The sequence below is a fragment of the Crassostrea angulata genome, chromosome 6 (assembly GCF_025612915.1).
Source record: "Crassostrea angulata isolate pt1a10 chromosome 6, ASM2561291v2, whole genome shotgun sequence".
Lineage (NCBI taxonomy): Eukaryota > Metazoa > Mollusca > Bivalvia > Ostreida > Ostreidae > Magallana > Magallana angulata.
The window spans coordinates 59433802-59456318 of record NC_069116.1 but is presented as its reverse complement, the minus strand read 5'-3'; the positions used below and the strand labels follow the sequence as shown (position 1 = coordinate 59456318).

The window sequence follows — 22517 nt, the reverse complement described above, 5'->3', positions numbered from 1 at the left end:
TTAATGAAGGAGTCCCATAACATAAAAATTGTTTAATTTCGAACAAGATAAATAAAAATTGTCATTCATTCTCGGAAGAAAACCAAAATTTGATAAGTTTAGGAATTTTTTGTTTGGTGTTAGTGCCTGAAGTAAAGTGAATCCTAGCCGACTTTTGGTGCAATCAGAGAGAAAAATGGTGGTATCTGGTGTGCGGTGACATTTCACCGATAACTTTGAAGAAATTGGGCCAAATCATAATATCAGTATCTGATCCTTCTAGTCTAAATCCTTCTTTACGGCTTCCACTGAGCATCGCGTAAAAGTCTGTGAAGTCAGTTCTTCTTGCTAGTTCTCTAAGCACCATCTCCTCAATGTCTGTAGTCTCTCTCCTGAAGACCACCTGTTGCGAGGTTCCTACTATCAGACACAGTCCACCAAACACCGACTCTGACATGTGCTGCATACATTCAGATCTCTCAATATTGACGTAATAAATAAAGGTATTATAAGATAAATTCAATAATTTTTTCATTTTTTATATCGATATAAAGGCATGGGGTTTTAAAAAACAAAAAATACTCGTATTTTTTTAAAAAAAATTTAGTTGCTTCACGTCAATCAAAATAAAGTACAATATATATTTTTAAAAATCTCAACCACAATGCAAATAATCATTTCGCTTAGAGCACATTTTGCTATGCAATGTTTATTTGAAATACACTTAAGAGCAGACAAGGCAAATACATCTTTTGATCAAGCGACCTGTTCACAAGTTACCAATACAAGGTGACTTATGATACGAAATTATATTCAAATCATCAAAAACAATATGATGATTATTATATACCACTAGATATGGCCCTGAAAATTTCAGGCCCCAAATATGAATTTTAAATTTGAATTGCGAATAGCGAACTGCGTTCCAAAAACCGATGGCCATGACATGGTCATTTTTTTTAAAGATTTTAATTCAAATTCATCATATAAGTGTCATATTTCAATTTTGATAGAAAATCTATTGCAAATTTTTGCATTATTTTTTCTTTCACAATAACGCTTTTCCCCATTATGTTAAAGTGAAAAACAAAAGTAAGACAGTTTTTGAAATGGGCTCTACTAAACATTTTATTCGATTTTTATGATATGATTGATTGATTTTATTATATTTCAGTAATTCTAACTGGTGTAAATTTTTCATAAAAATCACTATTGTAGAAGTGAATTGGGTTTCGTCATCCATAAATCAATTGTTCAGTAATATAAATCTTGACGTCATATCGAAAATAAAGGGTAGCTAGAGTTACGTCAAAATGAAAGCATGAGCAATCTTCCTGTAATTCCAAACTTTACCTCAAAATACCGGTAAATTAAATAGTTAAAATATATTGATGCATTAATACGAACTTGTAAAAACATACAAAAATATTTAAGATATAGTTTTTATCATTGTTTATTATAGAATCGTTTTGTAACGCAAGATTTTAACGTCTTAGGAATTCAAAGTAATTAAGGAACAGAAACAGCATTAAAGTAACCTTACCCGTCATATTTATAATCTTAAGAATCGAGGATTGTAATAATAAGAAGGTAAGGTGCAACCAAAACTTGTGGATCTTGTATTTTCCTTTTATTTAAATATTCAAACAGACCATGGTGTTTGAATTTTACTTTTCCATGATTTTATTACGATATGAATAATCTTAAGCAGTTATTTTTTGTTGTTTTTTCAGTAGACAGGGAACTTTTATAACACTACCTGTCTTCCTACTTTAAAGGGTTTTGTTTAATTTTTAAAGGAATATTAATTTCCCACGATCAGAAGTTGTTTTACTAATTAAAATACTTTAGTCAAAAACATTTCAAATATTAATTTCCACTTACTTTCCTGCGAGGAAATCCTACATTTTTGAAGTTTAGATAAAGATGAAATGAAAGTTTTCCTTTTATGTTTGGAGATTATTTTCAATTATCGTTGTAAACTTTGGACTTTGGACTTTTATTTTGTTTCAACTGATAATGTATTTGTTTGCGTTCAATAAATATCAATTCAAATAGATATCAGTTATCGTTTTATTTTCTGAATCATTTGAAATCATTAATAGAAAGTAACTGTATGCAGTTCGGATTTAAGCAGAGAGAGAGAGAGAGAGAGAGAGAGAGAGAGAGAGAGAGAGAGAGAGAGAGAGAAGAGAGAGAGAGAAGAGAGAGAGATTATTGTTAAGAGCCAGGGTAACTTTAACCTGCGATGTTCAGAGCAGTCGGAGGTTATATGGCTAGACTCCGATCAATCTACGACACAACTGGTTTTGCCTCCAAATGAAATTATTTGACCGTATTAATAGTCTTAGGTACTACTGTCTAATTTTTGCAGAGTCGAGCCATACATGTTGTGTCTAATATGTAGTAATAATTTGATAGTTCCTATTGTTTCAATGTCGAATTAAACTTATACTAATGCACAATTCTTGTACCAATCTCTGAGTTGATGTATCTTATATTCGACATTATTCATAGTCCCTAATCTTGTTTTAAACACTGTATCGAATTTTTTACTGACCCTAGATATACTTTACGTTCTTGAGTCGCATTCCAGAAATTTCTAATTGATTTACTTTAAAGATTAATATTATAGTTTATCTGTGACGAAAGCTGCTGAAGAGCTTTTCCAAATAGTTTTATTTGTATGCATCAACAAAATGCAAGATGTAACAGATAATGAATGCCGCGAGCATTATTCGTGTAATCTTAACCCAATCGTTTTTACATTGACATTGTTATGCTTTTATTACCTGGTATGTGTAAATTGTACATCATTTAAACAGTACATTTATATGTGATTTTAATTCAGTTCATTACATTTATCGACAATTACCATATAATTTAAAAAATCACACAATTTCAAACTTAAGACAGGCTAATATAAGTGGGTTCTAACCAAAAATAAAAAAGAATTACGTTACTTTATCTGTAATATCATTATTCTGATTGATTTTAATCAACTCTCTCATAAAAAAAATAATGGTTCTAAAATAATGATAATTTTCCTCTCTATCCACAGTCTCTATGCCTCAGCTCCGAGACCTAGTAAGTTTAAACTTCTATGTTTATAAGTCAATCGAAAACGAAACAAGCCAGAATAAAAACCATGGTTTTAAAATACAATTTCATACACTTTTTAAATTGTAAATTGGTTTCGACAAAAAGATAAATGTTCGTAATTATTTTAACACTTTTCATTTAGTTTCTTTATTTAACAGATTATCAATATGTCAGTATTTCAACTTGTTGTATTTTAAGGGGAATTGGGAAATTATACTTTAAAAATTTGTCATTGTAAATTTTGTCTTTCGATGTATAAAAAATGATACTGAAATAAATGTACTTCAAACTTAAATATGCCAACGTATCCTTCTTAATGGCGTATAAGTGTCTGGTCTTCATAATATCATGAAAGTTTATTCTGTGGGTCAGGACGACCATTTGTAGGGCACGGAAAAAAACAAAAAAGAACTAACGTAGTTTTACAGTCATAAAATTACGTTTATCGACTGTTTACTATAGATTACAAACTGTAAACTATAATTCGATTTAGGAACAGTAGTTTTCATGTGTAAAAAAAAAAGATGAAACTGTTGTAAACTATAGATGTTAAGTGTCAATTAACAATTGTTACTTCCATTCTTAGCTCGAATTGATATATCCCAGTAAACTTGAAATAAAAGATACCACAAGGTCGAAGTCATCTGTTTTATATTTGGATATTTTCATAAAAAAGGCCTTACTCGTAACCTAACAACAACACTTTATTTAAGCGTAATGACTTCAATTTTCCTTCCGTCCACTTCTTTTTACTTATGAAGCACTATTGCCTGTATATGGAGTTTTTGTTTCTCAGTTGATTCAATATGAAAGTGCATGCTCTGCCTATGAACATTTTTTAAAACGAGGCAAGCTACTGACAAACAAGTTGATAAAACAAGATTATCGTCCACTTCTTTTTACTTATGAAGCACTATTGCCTGTATATGGAGATTTTGTCTCTCAGTTGATTCGATATGCAAGTGCATGCTCTGCCCCAATCTCTCACCAGAGGGCGCGTTCCGCAAGCTTCACTAACACTGAAGCACAGCGTAATACGCCCTCTGGTGAGAGATTGGCTCTGCCCATGAACATTTTCCAAAACGAGGCAAGCTACTGACAAACAAGTTGATAAAACAAGATTATCAACTGTTTTGATTAAAGTCATCATTTTGTTAGATCTACGGTCGATACAACAATCTTGTCCGAATTCTCTAAGGATTTTTCCGTTTTTCCGATTACAACAAGGAGCAAATGGCGGGTGTGACCGGTCAGCAGAGGTTACTCAATCCTCTATGACACCTGATCCTACCTCTATCTTTTTGGTAGAGGTCCGTGTTGGCTCTGCTCCTGTTTTCTATTTTTCCTTTGGACTTTTGATTTTGATTACTGGTCGGTATCACCCCATATCATACAAAATATGCAGGACAATGAAGTAGAATTTATCATTTTCTCCAGAAATTCTCCTGTTAAACATTGAATCTCTTTTTATCTCGATGATTTCATTGTCATATCACATATTGAGCACTGCAGTTTCAAAGATTTTATACAACTGTTCATATGAATATAAACTTACATCAAACATTGAACATCTTGTCTTGCCCATAAATAATCCAGACACTTTCTACCCTACTTAAGGATGCTTTTACAGCATTTGGTTTTTGAGAAGATCTTTTCCCTATGTATTCCAATGTAAAAATTTGACACACCCCCTTACCCTTCTTCTCGTAACCCCAACCCACCCAAAACTTGAATCTATCATAGCTATAGATGCTTCTAACAAGTGACAGCTTTTCTTGCTTTTTTTCAGAAAATGTTTGAAAAAAACAACAGATTTTCAATAATTCTAAATCACTTTCCCTATGAAGACGGTGAGGCCTACATTTACACAAGCTTAAATCCTTTTCAAAAAATAATGTTCAATTTGGTTGAAAGAGTGGTTCTAAAGAAGAGGATGAAAATGTCAAAAGTTTACGACCACGACAACGACGACGGATAGATAAAACTAGATACCGGAAACCTTTTCGCTACATTCAGCATAATTGTCATAATGACTAAGTGCAAGCCATTTTATATTTGGTTAAATACCTTAAAAACTATCGTATCCTCGATCTTAAGAATAGGTAAACAAAGCTGCAGTTACGATGACCGTTGATGAAAAATCTTTTCATCGATCCTATTCAATAGTGTCAGTGTCGCACTTGACATAGTACTCCGGTTTGTTAACTTTTCTTGATCACTTGTGATTCTTTCTAAAGTGTCTACCCATGAAATAATTTAAATATCGCTCTAATTTTATATTTGAAAATAAAACATACATACATCTTATTTTTTTTAACAAATGACACGAATTTATGAAATTTTCATTGTACAAGTAAAAGATTATATATTTTAAAATTACTATATGATTTTTAAAGCATTGTTTTTAAACAGTTAATAATTTGAGGTTTCTTCCAATAAATGATACAGTCATGCATGATTCCTTCAAAAGAAGTAAGTAAAGGCTAAACAGTACCCATACAGTTATTCGGCTCGGCTCAGATTCGACTTTGCCTGACGCACTCATCGAATTTAAGAACAGTCTTTCCTAAATTCATTACGATTTTTCGGCTTAAAGTACCTTGTTCATTTGTGTGTCCCTCACTTGCTTAGTTTTTGCCGTTCGAACACAACGGATAACTTTCCTGAGATTCAGTGAGCGCGTCAATTTTCTAATAACAGCAAAATTTCGTTTCTTTTAAAGAATAAATTAGAGCATCGGTTGCATCGACATAGGTTTATAAAATCAATTCAATTAAGTTTTAACTTATTTTTATTGATAAATCGTACAATGTTACATGCAAACTACATTGAAATGCAATACTTAGACATCTTTACGATAAAAGAATGATAAAAGAAGAAGAATAACAAATACAGGTATTTCTACAGAAAAAGCTGTCCTCAACAGTTACTAAAAATGATGATAATATTAAATGTAAAATGATTTCATACTTTTTAACAAAAATTCTAATTGGTAATTACGAGTATAAAGACAAATTACACAACAATTATGTATATACAATGACAAAGAAAAGTAGTCTTACTTTTCTCAAACTCTTTATTTGTGCAGTAATTCTTTTTCTCAAATACTGATTGCTGTTAACATATTTCTTAGCTATATCCAATATCGTTTAACATATACGGTTATTGGTGTTGTTGTAGTGATGAATCAATGTCGATTGGAGCGGGCACCTAGTGTTGACCAGCCATCTGTTGACAGATTCCGAGGATATACGTATACAAGGAGATGTCTCTGTGTGTGTTAGGTACATACGGATCATGGCCATACTGAACTAGGACTTGAAGTTCGTTTAGAGCAGCCTGTGATAGTGCTCCATCAATGTGCCTGTAACTCAAAAACTCAAGGAAGTGTAAGAACACAAACAATGGAATATCAAAAAAAACAATGGAACTTTGTCGAGCGAACTCCTGTAATGGTACAAGTTCATCTATGTAATTTATTCTGCTGTAAATTATTAGATCATATGCAACAGCTTCTCTCTTCTTTGTTGCCCAGGACTTTCCCCCTACAGCCTCAAGATACAACTCCCTGTCTACGTGTTCCCCATACATCAAATATGGACGTGCTAACTTAGCCTTTGTCTTCTCTAAAACCGATAAAGCTTTCCTGTATCTGTATGTTTTGTAGTAAAACATGGCAATGTACAACATGTCAGAAACACATCCAAACTTAACTGATAATTTTAACAGTTGAAAGGATATTTTATCAGCAATATACATCTGTTTGTTTTTAACGCAAGATTTACTATTTATTGCATGTAATACAGTGGCAGCTGTGTTTTGAAGAAAAATGACTGACAGTCTCTGTAAATGGTCTACCTGATACTGTGTCAAATGTGAACCTATCAACTGCTCCACAATCCAAAGGGCTCTTGGAAGTTTTTCCATGGAAATATTTAAAAGATTTATCGCATTTAAAAGTTCCTTATCATAATCAGCTTCACAGCACATCACATTCTCGTCTATCAAAATTGAAAGTCTAGGATTGTACATGACATCAATAATGCAAGAACTGATAGAGGAACACTGTAAAAGACAGCCGAATCCTTTTCTGTACAATTCATGCATCTGTAGAAACAAACTTTTTTGTGATGACCCGTAAATTTTTGACAGAAACAGGTTGTTTTTTGGAATAAAAAAGTTAGGACAGAACCCCTCATACACCCATTTAATTAGTAGTTTAAAGCAAGTCCAAAAACCAACTAGGAGATTTTGTGGACACCAGTGGGTTAGTGTGTTTTGTTGAATCGCCCACAAAACTGCTGTCTTCATGTGATAGGAACACAACAGTTCATTAGTTTCTTGATGTTGCTGATTGATAACTTCTTTCAAAAAGAGTTTTAACAATCCATAAGTCAAAAACTGAGAGTGGTTCATTGCATACACACATTTCTGTTCTGCCTGAGAAAAGGAGATTCTCCATTCTAAATGTTCGTGTTGTCCAAGCGGATGTCCGATTGCTACAAAGTGACATCCACCTCTGACAATGTCATCAACAATTTCAGGATCAGGCCATGAATGACATCTCTCTATCCAGGACGAGGCAGAGGGAGGCCAAAAATCGCAAACAAAACATGGTGCCAAATCCCATTCGGTTCCATATATAATTGCATTACCGCAAGGACCATGTTCTGTTAGAATGTGAGGAGTTGATGAACTCACTTCTCTCAGCCACTTTTTATAAAAAGAACAAGAAATGTAAAAATTACCATGCATTTTCTCAAACAATGGAAAATCCCTGTTTAAGTCTGCAGCTTCCGTTGGTATCATTAGCTGAAGCAAAGTGAAACCTGGTGGACTCTCTGAACTGTCAGACAGCAATAATACTGTATTGAATGAGTCGTCGTAATATACAGATTGAGACACATCCGTGGCCACACGAATTTCATTTGGCCACACCATTACGTCAAAATCTGATCCTTTGAGCCTAAATCCTTCTCTTCGACTGCCACTCAGCATCGTGGATAAACCATTTACCCCTATCTGTCTGCTCACCATCTCCTCGATATCGTTGGTCTCCCTCCTTATAGCAACCTGTTGTGAGGTTCCTACAATCAAAGAGAGTCCACGAAACATCGACTCTGACACGTGCTGCATACTTTCCGATCTGTTAATATAGAAACAGATCCTGAATATTTTTAAGTACTTCTTGCTCGTCCTTTAATACATGTAATTTATATTCTCTAAAATTGTAGGATTTGAATTTTGACTTGCTTTGAACTTTTCTTCTTTTACAATGTGTTTATTAAGTGATTTTCAACTCATCAATAAAGGCTTTTGAAAACAAGAAAGCTTCTGTGTTGTTTAATGAAAGTTGTGTGTATTTCTATAATTGAAAAATATTTTTGTTGCAACACGATTAATCTGACTTACCCGGTATATTTTATTATTAACATTATACAATGCTTCGAAACAACATGTGTTTTTGACCCTAATAATGACCTAAATCCTTTTGCAATGCAAAATAGGGTACTATAGTATTCTTTTAGAGAACATAGAAGAACGATCTGATCTATGGCTCTATTTTAATTCATAGGTCGCGTAATGCATTTGCATATTATCAAGCTGTGAATGTGACTTTATTTCATTATATATTCATTATACATGTAGTTTGTAATGAGTATTAAATTCTACTTTTATCAAATTCTACTTTCTTTTTAAATTATTGATGACCACTTTTAAAAGGCATAAAAGGTTTAGTTTCGTTTTCAAAGAATAAATGTTAAACTTATATATATATTTATTAGATATATAATTTATCAATAAGTATAAACATTCATCACACATTTATCTCTAAATTGATATCAAAATAGAGTATTGATTTCAACTTACATTCCTGTGGAAAAGTTCTCCATTTTGAAGGTAAGCAATTATCATTCTATTTTTAGTGAAGGACTTTCTGCTCTAATACACACAAGGTTAGCTTTTTACAAAGCTAAGAAAGTCAGTAAGTGGAATATTAATTTTAGGTCAAAGGTGAATTCATAATTTATTAAAATTTGTTAAACAATGTAAGGAATATTAATTAATATTTCCAAATGTACGTATTGCAACAATTCTACTTCAGCAACACATTGTAGAACTGTTAATGTTATCATAATTGTTTTAATTAAGGACAAGTTTTTTTTAAATTCAAAATGAACATACAGTATCATACAGTATCACGTCACTATTTATGTTATGAGATATCGCAAACCTGATATGAACATTGTAAACTGTTTCATTGTATTAGTTATCAAATTTTCATGTACTTGTGATTTTTTTGGTTAGCTTTCCCTCCCCTAACTGTAAATTAAAAAAAAAAAATAAAACAAAATTGCTATACAATAACAATATTCCTGAGGCTAACTTTTGAATGGCAACTTCTTTGTATGAATGCTCTTCCTGAAACAGACATTTGCATGATGACTTATGTCGTTTGGAATGTAAAAATTTGATATTCTTACAGAACTTGCAGTGCTGAGTACCAATGCATTATACGCAATACAAGGGTTGATCCAAAAGCAATGTCACACAATGCACCGCGCTTCTCATTGGCGCTGTACTGTAAAATCATACATCAAAGTTTGTCTTATCATAATTATTATTCGAATTCAGAAATTGATTAAAAAGCTCTCATTGAATACATAACAGGATATTAATGCATATGGCCTATAGCATATACATGTATATGTGACTTCGCTGCGTCATTAATTTACGTACGTCTTTTTAAGATTTGTATATCTGAACAAATTGCATGCTTCAAAATTTCAAGAAAAAAACTCCAAACAACACAATATGTAAAACAGATATACATGTTATTAGCTGCAGGTCTGTAGCTCCGGGTCTGAAAAAAAATCGGATGGACGACCTGGGAGCTACAGTGCCACCCATTGAAAAAATTGTTTATTACGCACAAAAACGTGCGCTAGTTTAGGACTGATTAACCTTATTTATACGCAAATTCTATGGAAACAATTAGTACCATTGAATTCTTCATTTTCTTTTTCTTCTTTTTCAGACCGGGAGCTACACATCTGCAGCTAACATGTAACATGGGATTTTTTCTAACCGTTTAAGAAAAAAGAAACGTTACCGTCCATTTTGGATAAAAACGCGGCGCCATTTGGCTCTAGATCAAGGAATAAAAAGGCCGGATATTCAAAAAGAGATACGATGCATTTTTGCTTCTATGGATAGAAATAACTATAAAATGTACCACGGAATTGATATTTCAACTTAAAATTGAGAGAAAGTGAAAATGGTACCTTTAACGAGGTTTCAATATTTCATAAACGCATATCTCATGTTAATGTCAATATCATGTGTAAATAAATTATATAGTCAGAAGATATATACTCTAACTGAAGAAAAATTAAAGCTAAGTTTTTGTCATCAGCTCACATATTCATGACGTTCTGAAGATCCCTCGACAAAATTATTCGCACATTAGATAATTAAATTAAATGCGAAGACAAGCTGGAAGTCAAGAGGCGCCATTAATTCCATTCTTCCTGCTGCAAGACCAAGGCTACTGTTCTTTCCGATATACATGTATATTTCATTTTATGAAATAAAATATACACACATAGCAGTCATTTTGTATATTTGAAATGAAATATATACTGATCGGAAAGGACACTACCACGAATGGCGAATGCAAAGAGAAAGCATGCGCCGATCCAGAATTTTTTTAGGGGGAGGATGCTGGAGAAAACGTACACAGGAGAAAACGTACCCAATTTATAGGGTACGTTTTCTCCAGGAGAAAACGTACCCTATAAAAAAAAATAAATAATGGTTTTCAAATGAAACAAAATAAAATATACAATGAACATTTGTTGCTGTTGTTTTTAAATGCATAGTCACGTACTTAAATTATTAAGACAATAGTTTGTAACATACACATACACGAACATGGCCTGAGCAGTTTAATTAGTCGACAATTAATACACCATAAACGAGACCGTTAAATAATTAGTTTTTATTGCAATCTTATTTGGAGAACTAAATAATGAGTATCTCAAGAAGTTGATAACGCGTTATTTATTTATTTTTTTTTTTTTTTTACATTCTTTTGAAATTTATCTAGAAAACAAAGTTGCTTGATAAAACCAAGTCCACTGAAGTCTTTTAAATATTTGTTTGATTCGTATATATGGAAACTACTACGAAATGTAACATTGAACAGTCAATTTGCTTCTGACGCCACTGACATGCTGCTCAGGTATTTAATTGATTATCACTATAATTAAAATCAGGGGATCTCGCATAGAGAAACTCAAATCGGTAAGACTACCGATAAATGGATAATTAGAAGAAGTAGACAGATAACACTTTATGACAGGTCATTATTTCGTACTAAAATAAAAGTTGCTACAATTATTATAAAGATATTATTCATAAAATGAATATATTTCTATACATCTATGCATTGAAATATGTTTTAAAGTAGCATTTGAACGTACGTTTTCTCCTGATACCGGGGGGGGGGGGGGGGGGTCTGGGAAGATTAAATTTAAACCCAAAGTGTTTTTAATAATTGCTGCAGATTGTATATTCTCAAATACGATAGTAACACCCGTAAGTATTGGAGAGTTTACACTTTTTTAAGACATAAATAATTATTCACATAAGTTCATTCTTATGAAAGAAGTAGTAAACCGCCTCTTGATCCGCCACCCGAGTCTGGATGAGAACTCTCTAAGTTATGAAGGAGTGAAAATAGGCGACGGGAAGCAGAGTCAGAAACGTAAATAGAAAATTGGAGGAAAAAGAACTACGGATGTTTTCCAAATGTCTGAATCGATATCTTTAGTTGTTTTACGTCTAGAAATCGAAACAGGATATTCTCTTACCACCGATTTAAATTATAACGGTATTATAATTATATTCAATGACTGTTTTTTGTTCAAAACATAACTTTTATAGTATACTCAGTAACTGTCGGATTTTTCACTTTGCAGACTAGCCTTTTGGGCTTTTTCGGTGGTTTCTTAACACAGTTTTGATTAAAGAGAAATTAATTATAATCCAATGGTAATCTAACTAATGAAACTTTTTTATGAATAAATATGAAGGATAGACTGTAACCTATCTAAGTGTAAGAAAATTAAAATGCACAACCAAACCTGATTTGGGGCTTGTAAACTTTATTTAAGTCTTCTGTACAAAAGCAATTTATATATGTGTTAACGTCCTCATCTTAATCATTATCATCATAATCATGTTTTTCATTAATTTTTGACAAAATATTTTTCAGCTCCAAATTTTGAAGTATTTGGTGAGAAAGACGAAGCAAAGAGCAGTTACGCCAAGGCTGCATGTAGCTCAAAAAAAGACATTGCTAGAGATTTACTAATTAAAAAGTGCCGCGGAGAAAGAATATTTACAGATCTGACAATTGAGACTTACCTAAAAGGTTTGTAAACTTTACAAATTCATAGGCATCTAAAGATATTTTCTGTGACAGAGTAAACGGTATACAGTAAAACACAGTTATAGCGAACACGCTTAGAAAGAATTGACGCTTACAGCGAAGTGATTTTCATTCCCGGTGACTATATTACATGTTGTAAACTTGACGGATATAACGAATTACGCTTTTAACGAAGCAAAATTGCCCGTCCTTGGCGATTCGTTATAACCGTGTTTTACTGTACAGGGAAATATTCGCCCCCGTTTTATTTTTTTGCCCCTTTCACCCTCGTTGTCAACGGGCGAATTTATGTCTGGGCGAATTACAATGTCTCAAACTATCTCTCTTAAAACACATCTACGTTTGGGCGAATTCAAGACGGGGCAAAACTGTAGAAAAATTACACAGGGCGAAAAATTACTCTGTATACAGTATATACATGTATATACCGGTATGTATTAAAGGTTTAATACTGCAACATTCTTACTATAGAAGTAACTGTAACAAAGTGTGTAGGGATCTATTAGGAGCAGATCAAAGATCTAATTTTCTAATGAATTTTTAATTAGATTGTATTTATAGCATTCTTTAAACCTGATAATATTGAAGGGCATTCAAAATTTACTAATCTGTGAAACATGAATTGTATTGACTTAGATATGAGTAATCAGGTGAAACATGAATTGTTTTGACTTAGATATGAGTATCAGGTGAAAAATGAATTGTTTTGACTTATATATGAGTAATCAGGTGAAACCTGAATTGTTTTGACTTAGATATGAGTAATCAGGTGAAACATGAATTGTATTGACTTAGATATGAGTAATCAGGTGAAACATGAATTGTTTTGACTTAGATATGAGTATCAGGTGAAAAATGAATTGTTTTGACTTATATATGAGTAATCAGGTGAAACCTGAATTGTTTTGACTTAGATATGAGTAATCAGGTGAAACCTGAATTGTTTTGACTTAGATATGAGTAATCAGGTGAAACATGAATTGTATTGACTTAGATATGAGTAATCAGGTGAAACATGAATTGTATTGACTTAGATATGAGTAATCAGGTGAAACATGAATTGTTTTGACTTAGATATGAGTAATCACCCAGATCAGAACCCTGGAACAGGAAACACCAATGTAGAGACAAATCCAAAGATTCAAGACATCGGTGCATTTTCTCGAGAAGGCTCAGTTGCTTCCAATGTATCCACATCAAGCAGTGACAAGAATTCCTCTAAAGAGGCGTGTTTCCAGCCCATTGACGATAGTGAGGATGGACCGAATCCAGGTCAGAGGGGACACCGACCCCATAGCGGCGGGAGACCGAGGGCTACCACCCACGACTCCCCCACAATACAGTTCTATTCAGGGAACCCCATGGTAGAGAGGACCTGTGGAATTCTTCATCTGTATAAGGACAAGTAAGAGATAATATACTGAATTTTACATCGTTCTGTAGAATAAGAGATTTTAAAGAAGAATTTAAAGTTCTACATACAGCATTCTGTATAAAGACTAGATATTTTTAATTACTGAGTTTTCCATATTCATGATCATATAAAAGAAAAAATAAAGATAAAACTGTTCATTATTCTCTACAAAAACAAAAAAAGTGATTTTTAGCTCACCGAGACGAAGTCAGGGGGAGCTTATGCTATACCCTCGGCGTCGGCGTCGGCGTCCGGACCTGGTTAAAGTTTTTGTTGCATGTCCTGTATCTAAGCTATTACTTGTCCTATCTTCACCAAACTTGCATGGATGATGCATCTGGACCTACTTATGGACTTGAAAGACTAGGATGCTGAATCTGAGTCCTACATTTCAGATGCTGGAGGAGGTTAAGGTTGTTGGACCAGGTTAAAGTTTTTGTTGCAGGTGCCCTTTGATAGCAATATCTAAGTTACTGCAGGTCCGTACTTCACCAAACTTGCATGGATGGTGTGTCTTATGATACTGATGCACCAGACAGGTTTGAGTGCTGAATCTGAGCTATAGGTTTCAGATGCTGGAGGAGGTTAAGGTTGTTGGACCAGGTTAAAGTTTTTGTTGCAGGTGCCCTTTGATAGCAATATCTAAGTTACTGCAGGTCCGTACTTCACCAAACTTGCATGGATGGTGTGTTTTATGATACTGATGCACCAGGCAGGCTTTGGTGCTGAATCTGAGCTATAGGTTACAGATGCTGAAGGAGGTTAAGGTTTTTAGAGCTGGTTAAAGTTTTTGTTGCAGGTGCCCTCTGATGATTATATCTTAGTTACTACTGGTCCTAACTTCACCAGACTTCTATGGAAGGTGCGTCTTATGATACTGATACACCAGACAGGCTTGAATGCTGAATCTGAGCCATAGGTTTCGGATGCTGGAGGAGGTTAAGGTTTTTAGAGCTGGTTTAAGTTTTTGAAACAGGTGCCCTCTGATGATTATATCTTAGTTATTGCTTGTCCTAACTTCACCAGACTTCCATAGATGGTGCGTCTTATGATACTGATGCACCTGACAGGCCTGAATGCTGAGTCTGAGCCATAGGTTTTAGATGCTGGATATGGTTAAGTTTTTTGGAATAGGTCACATGTTTAATAGATGATAGTACTATTTCAAACTTGCATAGTTGACTAAACTGTAATATGAATGAATCACAGAGGAAGCTTTAGATGCAGAGCTTGATCTCCATTATCAAGGATGCTAAAAAATATATCTTAGTTATTACAGGTCCTAACCTCACCAAACTTGAATGGATGGTGTGTCTTATGATACAGATGCACCTGACAGGCATGGATGTTGAATATGAGCCATAGGTTGCGGATGCTGGAGCAGGTTAAGTTTTAATTGCTAGTGCCCTCTGATGATGATATCTTAGTTATTACTGGTCTGAACTTCACCAAACTTGCATGGAGATGCGTCTTATGTATACTGATGCACCTGACAGGCTTGAATGCTGAATCTGAGCCATAGGTTTGGGATGCTGGATGAGGTTTAGTTTTTTTGGAACAGGTCACATGTTTTATAGATGATAGCTTGCATAGTTGATTTAACTATATTATTAATGAAACGCAGAGGTTGCTTCAGATGCAGAGCCTGATCTCCATTATCAAGGATGCTAAAGAAATCTCCTACCTCACTTAAACCTGCTTGATAGAAAGATGAGGTTGTTGTTAAATGATATAACATGATTCCTATGATAAAGTATTGTATGATATGAAACACTTTTGTTTAATATGATACAATATAATATCATATGTTATATTGTAAAAAGTTATATGATACGATATGATATTGTATCAATTTTTTTGATATTTTATTATATGATATTGTATCATGATATTGTTTTGTATAGTATTGTATATTATGATACAGTATTATATTGTATCATACGATATTGTATAATATGATATTGGTTTCTGTAATTTACAATTATATCACGCAAAACTGTATTATAGGATATTATAATATTATATATTATCGTATCATACGATATTGTGTAATATGATATTGGTTTATATGATATATTATTGTATCATATGATACAATATGTATGTATAATATTGTATTATATAATATTTTACTTTACCACATTATATTGTATCATTTGATATGATACAATGTTATATCAAATTATACAGTATCATATGATACAATATCATATTATGTATCAAATATAATACAATATCATACAATATATCATACTGTATTATACAATATAATATCATATGTTTCAATGTTATGATGTATTATGTAATATGATATTGTATCATATAATACAATATTGTATTATATATAATAATGTTGTATTATGTGATCAAATACAATAAGGTTTAACACAATACAATGTCATTTCATATTTACAATATCATCTATGTTTATTACAGTATTTTATTGTATTATATGATATATATTGTAAGTATGATAGGATGCAATATTTAATTTTATATTATTATATTGATTAATATATGAACATATAATTATCATACAATTTTTTAACAGATGATATATGATTTTGTGTCAAAACAGAATCCATGAATATCCAAGATCATAAAGTATGATTTTCATATAATATGATAAAGGTGGTCTCATAGGGGTGATGCCTCGTCTCGGTGAGCTTTGTAATCTGTGATTACCTATGTTATCTATCTGTTGACTATTTCAGTAAGATGACGTCACTGAAGGATGAGGTCCCCAGAAGTGAGTTGGTCTGTATGCTAGCTGTCCCTGCCGCTTACACCATCCATGATCTCGTGAAATTCACCGCCCCCGTGGGGTAAGTCATTCATAGCAAATAGAAAAGGGTTTAGGGAGAGGAGCTCGTAAGTCTTGAGAACTTTTTTCCAATACATGTATTATTGTTCAAACCAACAAATTCAATGTACATGTAAAAGGGGAGTTGCAAGAGAGAATGATAATAGATTAGTTGTATAGTTATTTTAACAATTAATAAAATAAATGTTAAAAAAGAAATTAAAAGATTTAATTTAGGATTGTATAACAAGAAAATAGATATAAACTGAAAAATTTAAAGTCAGCAATATTACTGTTTGGAGGTACCATTAATTAAGTTTATATTGAGTGTTAGGAAATACCAAAATGAACAAAAGAAGAGAGTATAATTATATTTTATACATATTTGTATCCTATTAACCTGTGTGTTGCAGTGAGGGTATCGAGTACATGCGGATTATCCGAGACTCCACCCCCAACCAGTACATGGTGCTGATCAAGTTTCGGACCCAGCGACTGGCCGACGAGTTCTTCACCACATACAACAACGTGTCTTACAACTCGATCGAGCCGGACATCTGTCAGCTGATCTACGTAGCCAGGGTAGAGGTCATCAAGGACTCAGAGGTCGGGCAGCTTTATTGATCTCTATTGTTGTAATATTTACTTGTATTTCACTGGTTATCACTTGCCTAAGCTGAATATAACACGACTACATGTATGTGTTCATGTAAAAATCACTAAATTGAAAATCCTATGCACTTTAAGGAGTGGATTACTGTGGTACATTTCGTTCATATTGGTGGATATTTATTTGTGTGGGTTAAAAAAAGTTTCAAAGATCTATAAATCTATGGCCAGTGATCCTATCAATTCAATATATTCATAGATATTGCACTGCAGTTAACCATTATTTTCATGGATAAACTCAACAACCTTAATACACATATGAAATAAAAATTTTATTCAAGGGATATTGATGAAACTTTAGTTATACCACTTGAATATACATGTATACATATATGTAAATCATCAGAATTTACAAATAGATATATAGTTGACTGATAAATTTTGCCAGAAAAGTTAATTACAGTATTTTGCCAGAAAAGTTAATTACAGTATTTTGCCAGAAAAGTTAATTACAGTACATGTACATGTATTCATAAACTTCCAGGGTCCTTGTTTACCGGTGGAGGGTCTGACCGAGCTGCCTAACTGCCCGGTGTGTCTCGACAGAATGGTACGGCTTCTGACATTTCATCACTTTTAACTGTTAGCAATTAAATATTTATTTCTATAAAATATATCTATACATTGTGTACAAGCTGATTTTTTTTACTGCTAAAGTTGTCCTCCACTGCTATCTTTACGTTGTGTACAAGTTGATTTTTCTGACCTCCGCTACAGGATGAGTCTGTGGATGGTACGCCGGTCTTGACGATTTTGTGCAATCACACGTTCCACGTCAACTGTCTGGCTAAATGGGGCGACACCAGGTGAGTCAAGGACTCATGATTTCTTCTGGAGTTGTTTATTAACTGTGTTGATGAGTTGAGGAATTATTTGTGAAGTCCTTTTGTAGCTGTCCAGTTTGTTCTGGAGTTGTTTATTAACTGTGTTGATGAGTTGAGGAATTATTTTTGATGTCCTTTTGTAGCTGTCCAGTTTGTCGTTACTGCCAGACTCCAGAGGAGACGGCGGACCAAAGATGTATGACGTGTGGCTCTCAGGAGGTAAATAGGGGGGCTCTTACAGAAAATAGATAATCAGTGATCTAAACATGGATTAAAAATATCAGATAACTGGCCAGAAATTTACATGATATTCTACATGTATACACTTTTAGACTTCTTCTGTTTTTGTTTTTAGAGCCTATGGATTTGTCTGATCTGTGGGAACATAGGCTGTGGAAGATATGTAGAGCTGCATGCATACAAGTAAGAGCAGACCGTTTGTTTATACAAGAGTATACCAATAAATCACTGAATGTACATTCTATACTGCAGTTAGTGATGCAACCTTGTCTTAGAAAATATACGTAAAACTTAACGGGATGATCATTTGAGGTTTCTTTGCATTCAGCATTACAAAGGTTATATTTCAGTGCATACACATGAACTAGAAAATTAAGGGAAGATAAATGATTTTAAAGATTATTTTTGAAGAATAAACAAATTCTCTTCAGACATTTTCAAGAGACACAGCATACGTATGCTATGCAGATAGGAAACAGCCGAGTGTGGGATTACGTCGGGGACAACTTTGTTCACCGTCTGGTTCAAAGTAAAGGTGATGGTAAACTGGTGGCGGTGGAGGACCAGCAAAGCTCCGAGATGGACGGGAAGGCAGACTCGTTATCTCTAGAGGTAAATGTGCGAGATATCACATATGTTAATTCAAGAGGTTTATCTGAAAGAACTCACTGTGATCTTTGTGTTAGGGCTATCTTTATAAGTCTGAGATATCATACAGATATCATCATGTAAGATATCACTTAGATGAGCTTGTTTTGGGATGTTAAAGTGTGAGAGATTATTGATGATGTGGTGATCTTAAAAAGTGAAAGGGAAGTACAAATACATCAATATCTAGATGCATAAATAGGTGTGAGATGTGCCTGTCTGAGGAGGTAAAATTGTGAGAAACGTGTATCATTGGAATCTGGTTATCTGTAGGGGAAAGTGTGTCCGAAATCATTGATCCATCTAAATATACATTAACAAAGCTCATTTTAATTGAATTACAGTATACCTACCTCCTAACAAGTCAGCTTGAACAACAACGGAAGTACTTTGAACAAAGGATGACCCAGGTGGAGAAAAGTGCACAAGAAAGGGTAATATGATCTCTCTCTCTCTCTCTCTCTCTCTTTTGTTTCTGCTTTTTAGCTCACCTGAGCTGAAAGCTCAAGTGAGCTATTCTGATCACATTTTGTCTGTCGTCCGTCTGTCCGTCCGTCCGTCTGTCCGTAAACTTTTCACATTTTCAACATCTTCTCAAGAACTACCGGGCCAATTTCAACCAAACTTGGCACAAATCATCCTTAGGCAAAGGGGATTCAAAGTTATGAAAATTAAGGGCCACACTCGTTTTCAACGGGAGATAATTAGAAATTAATGAAAAATTTCGAGAAATTTTCAAAAAACTTCTCCTCAAGAACCAGAAAGCCAGGAAAGCTGAAACTTGTGTGGAAGCATCCTCAGGTAGTGTAGATTCAAAGTTGTGAAATTCATGACCCCCGGGGGTAGGGTTGGGCCACAATGGGGGGGGGGTCAAAGTTTTACATAGGAATATATAGAGTAAATCTTTTAAAATCTTCTTCTCAGAAACTAATCAGCCAGGAAAGCTTAAACTTTTGTGGAAGCATCCTCAGGTAGTGTAGATTCAAAGTTGTGAAATTCATGATCCCTGGGGTAGGGTGGGGCCACAATGGGGAGTCGAAGTTTTACATAGGAATATATAGAGTAAATCTTTAAAATTTTCTTCTCAGAAACTAATCAGCCAGGAAAGCTTAAACTTTTGTGGAAGTATCCTCAGGTAGTGTAGATTCAAAGTTGTGAAATTCATGACCCCTGGATGTAGGATGGGGCCACAATGGGGGGGGGGGTCAAAGTTTTACATAGGAATATATAGAGTAAATCTTTTAAAATCTTCTTCTCAGAAACTAATCAGCCAGATGATTCTTTATAATTGTTAAGACTTTGGCTCCAGGACAATTCTTTGGCCTCAAAAGAAGGTTCAGAGTTTGATGTAGCTTAATATCCCATATATAAACAATTGTAAGGGATCTTTTTGAGGACTGCAATACTCAACATCTGATATGACTATAAAATCATCCTGTTAGAAAAGGGACCAATGATTATAAACATAAGAATATACAGGGGGAAAAATGGATTTTATTTATACAGGATCTACATGTATTATTGTACATTGTCCAGATTGTTTGTATTATGACTCCATTAAGCTGATTTTATCATACCTATTGTTCCTCAGGTGAGCGATGTGGCCCATGGGCCTCTTGTTAAAATTGTTTGTTCCTTTATATTAATTTTCAGGCTGATGTATTGGATGTGAAATATAAAACAGCGACAGATGATTTAGATAGAGTGAAGGTAGAACTGCAGGCTGTGAATAAAGAAAAACAGGGTCTGGAAAAGAAGTGTTCACATGTAAGCAAAAGAAAAATTATAACACTGATTATAAGTCTTGAACAAAATGAGTATATTTCTATAACTTCTATAAATTATTTTGAATAACTAAAGCTTTCTTGCTGATTTGTATCTGTTAGCTCCACTCACGTCTGGCTTCAGCTCTGAAAGATCTGCAGGAAGAGAAACAGATGAACAAGTGTCTGCTGGAAAACCAGCAGGTCTGGCAGAAGAAGGTCACCGTGTTAGAGGGCAAAGTTCACGACCTCACACAGAACAAAGAACAGGTAATATTCCAGGTGTTACTTAGCTTAGAGTACAATAGGACCACACTTTATGTATATATTGTACATGCTGTGTGTACAATTTAAGAGTACTGGTACTTAGTGTTACAAAACTGGAAGGAAATGCTATTACAATGTACATGTAATGTAAATGAGGGTTACCTCTCTTGTCAGATGGACACTGTACCGTAATCTTCAGCGTTTCAAGTGAAATACATTGAAATAACTTATAGTTACAAGTTCTGTAGTAGTGTTCCTTTTTATCAGTGAAATGCCGAGTCCTGCTAGGATTTAACTGAAAGAATATCTGAATACAGTAAACAACTAGGACATACATGTACTTTTTGTTACAGGAGATACAGGAGCTGCGTGAACAGCTCCGAGACGTGATGTTCTTCATGGAGGCTCAACAGAAACTGTCCGAGACGTCTGAAGTCTCACAGACCGAGCTACAGCAGAGTCAGGTGATCGTGGGGGGCGGGGCCTCTGGGACAAGCCCCTCCCCCCGCTCAAAGAAGGGCCGCAAAAAGGACCGCTGAGAGAGGCAGGACCTCTACACTGAAATGTGTTTGTGAAAGATGTACACTCTTCAATTAATATGTGAATGATGCATTTGCATGTACATACACTTATCATTACTCGCTGTTTGTTAATGATGTACACTTATCATTACTCGCTGCTATATTACATGCTGTTCATGTATGTGAGTAACAAACACTTGGACACTCTTTGCCCGATACCTCTCCACAATCCAGAGATCTACAGATTAACAGGGATTATCCAGGATGTCTCCCTTGTCACACTAAGCTGTGCTTTCTGATTATTTAATCTTTATGTTGTATGTATTGTTGATGTCAAGTCATTACTACACAGAAATGCAGGACAAGGAGCCACTAGAAGCTACTACATGTAGTTGCCTTGTTCTTATTTTCATATTTTAACTGTAAGCTTTCAGCTGTTTTTAGTTCACTTATATTGATGTGAATATCTTTTTTCACACACAATTCAGAATATCGGTCATGTTTGAAATGGGAAATTAATTGATGTTGTACAAGGTTGCAAGCAAAAACATACAGTTGTACAATTTGTTTTGGTCAAAGATGATAGTAATGTTAAAATCTCATTCCAGATGCTTTTTATACCAACATCTTTATGGGGAGATTTGTACATATGTACATGATGTATATTGGCTGGATGTTTATAAACCTACATGGTATGTGTTGTGATATGTTGAAGCTGCTTCACTGCTTAAGGAAACAGAAACAAACAGAAACTGCCAAATAAAGTCTGTGATTCACGTTTCTCCAGTTTTTGTTCTATATTTTTGCACTATAACCATAAAGATTTTAAA

General features: G+C 34.0%; 2 protein-coding genes across 3 annotated transcripts; one reads left to right on the top strand and one right to left on the bottom strand.

The window, feature by feature from the left end:
* Window positions 1-5903: 5903 nt before the first annotated feature.
* On the bottom strand, window positions 5904-9008 carry LOC128189302 (uncharacterized). Of its 2 annotated transcripts, XM_052860854.1 has the most exons (3): window positions 8953-9008; window positions 7830-8227; window positions 6351-6445 (listed from the first exon to the last, which is right to left on the bottom strand). In XM_052860854.1, exons 1-3 carry the CDS (start codon window positions 8973-8975, stop codon window positions 6411-6413), a joined length of 456 nt encoding a protein of 151 aa, XP_052716814.1. In that variant the 5' UTR covers window positions 8976-9008; the 3' UTR covers window positions 6351-6410. The 2 variants fall into 2 exon arrangements, with proteins under 2 accessions (XP_052716813.1, XP_052716814.1); XM_052860853.1 differs by having other exon boundaries at window positions 5904-8227.
* A 2799-nt stretch (window positions 9009-11807) lies between these two features.
* On the top strand, window positions 11808-22468 carry LOC128190124 (BRCA1-associated protein-like). Its single transcript, XM_052862034.1, has 14 exons — window positions 11808-11977; window positions 12362-12520; window positions 13613-13943; window positions 16667-16777; window positions 17169-17361; window positions 17909-17974; window positions 18142-18230; window positions 18392-18467; window positions 18604-18671; window positions 18920-19100; window positions 19481-19570; window positions 20790-20903; window positions 21023-21169; window positions 21520-22468. Exons 1-14 carry the CDS (start codon window positions 11896-11898, stop codon window positions 21703-21705), a joined length of 1893 nt encoding a protein of 630 aa, XP_052717994.1. The 5' UTR covers window positions 11808-11895; the 3' UTR covers window positions 21706-22468.
* The last annotated feature ends 49 nt before the right edge of the window (window positions 22469-22517 follow it).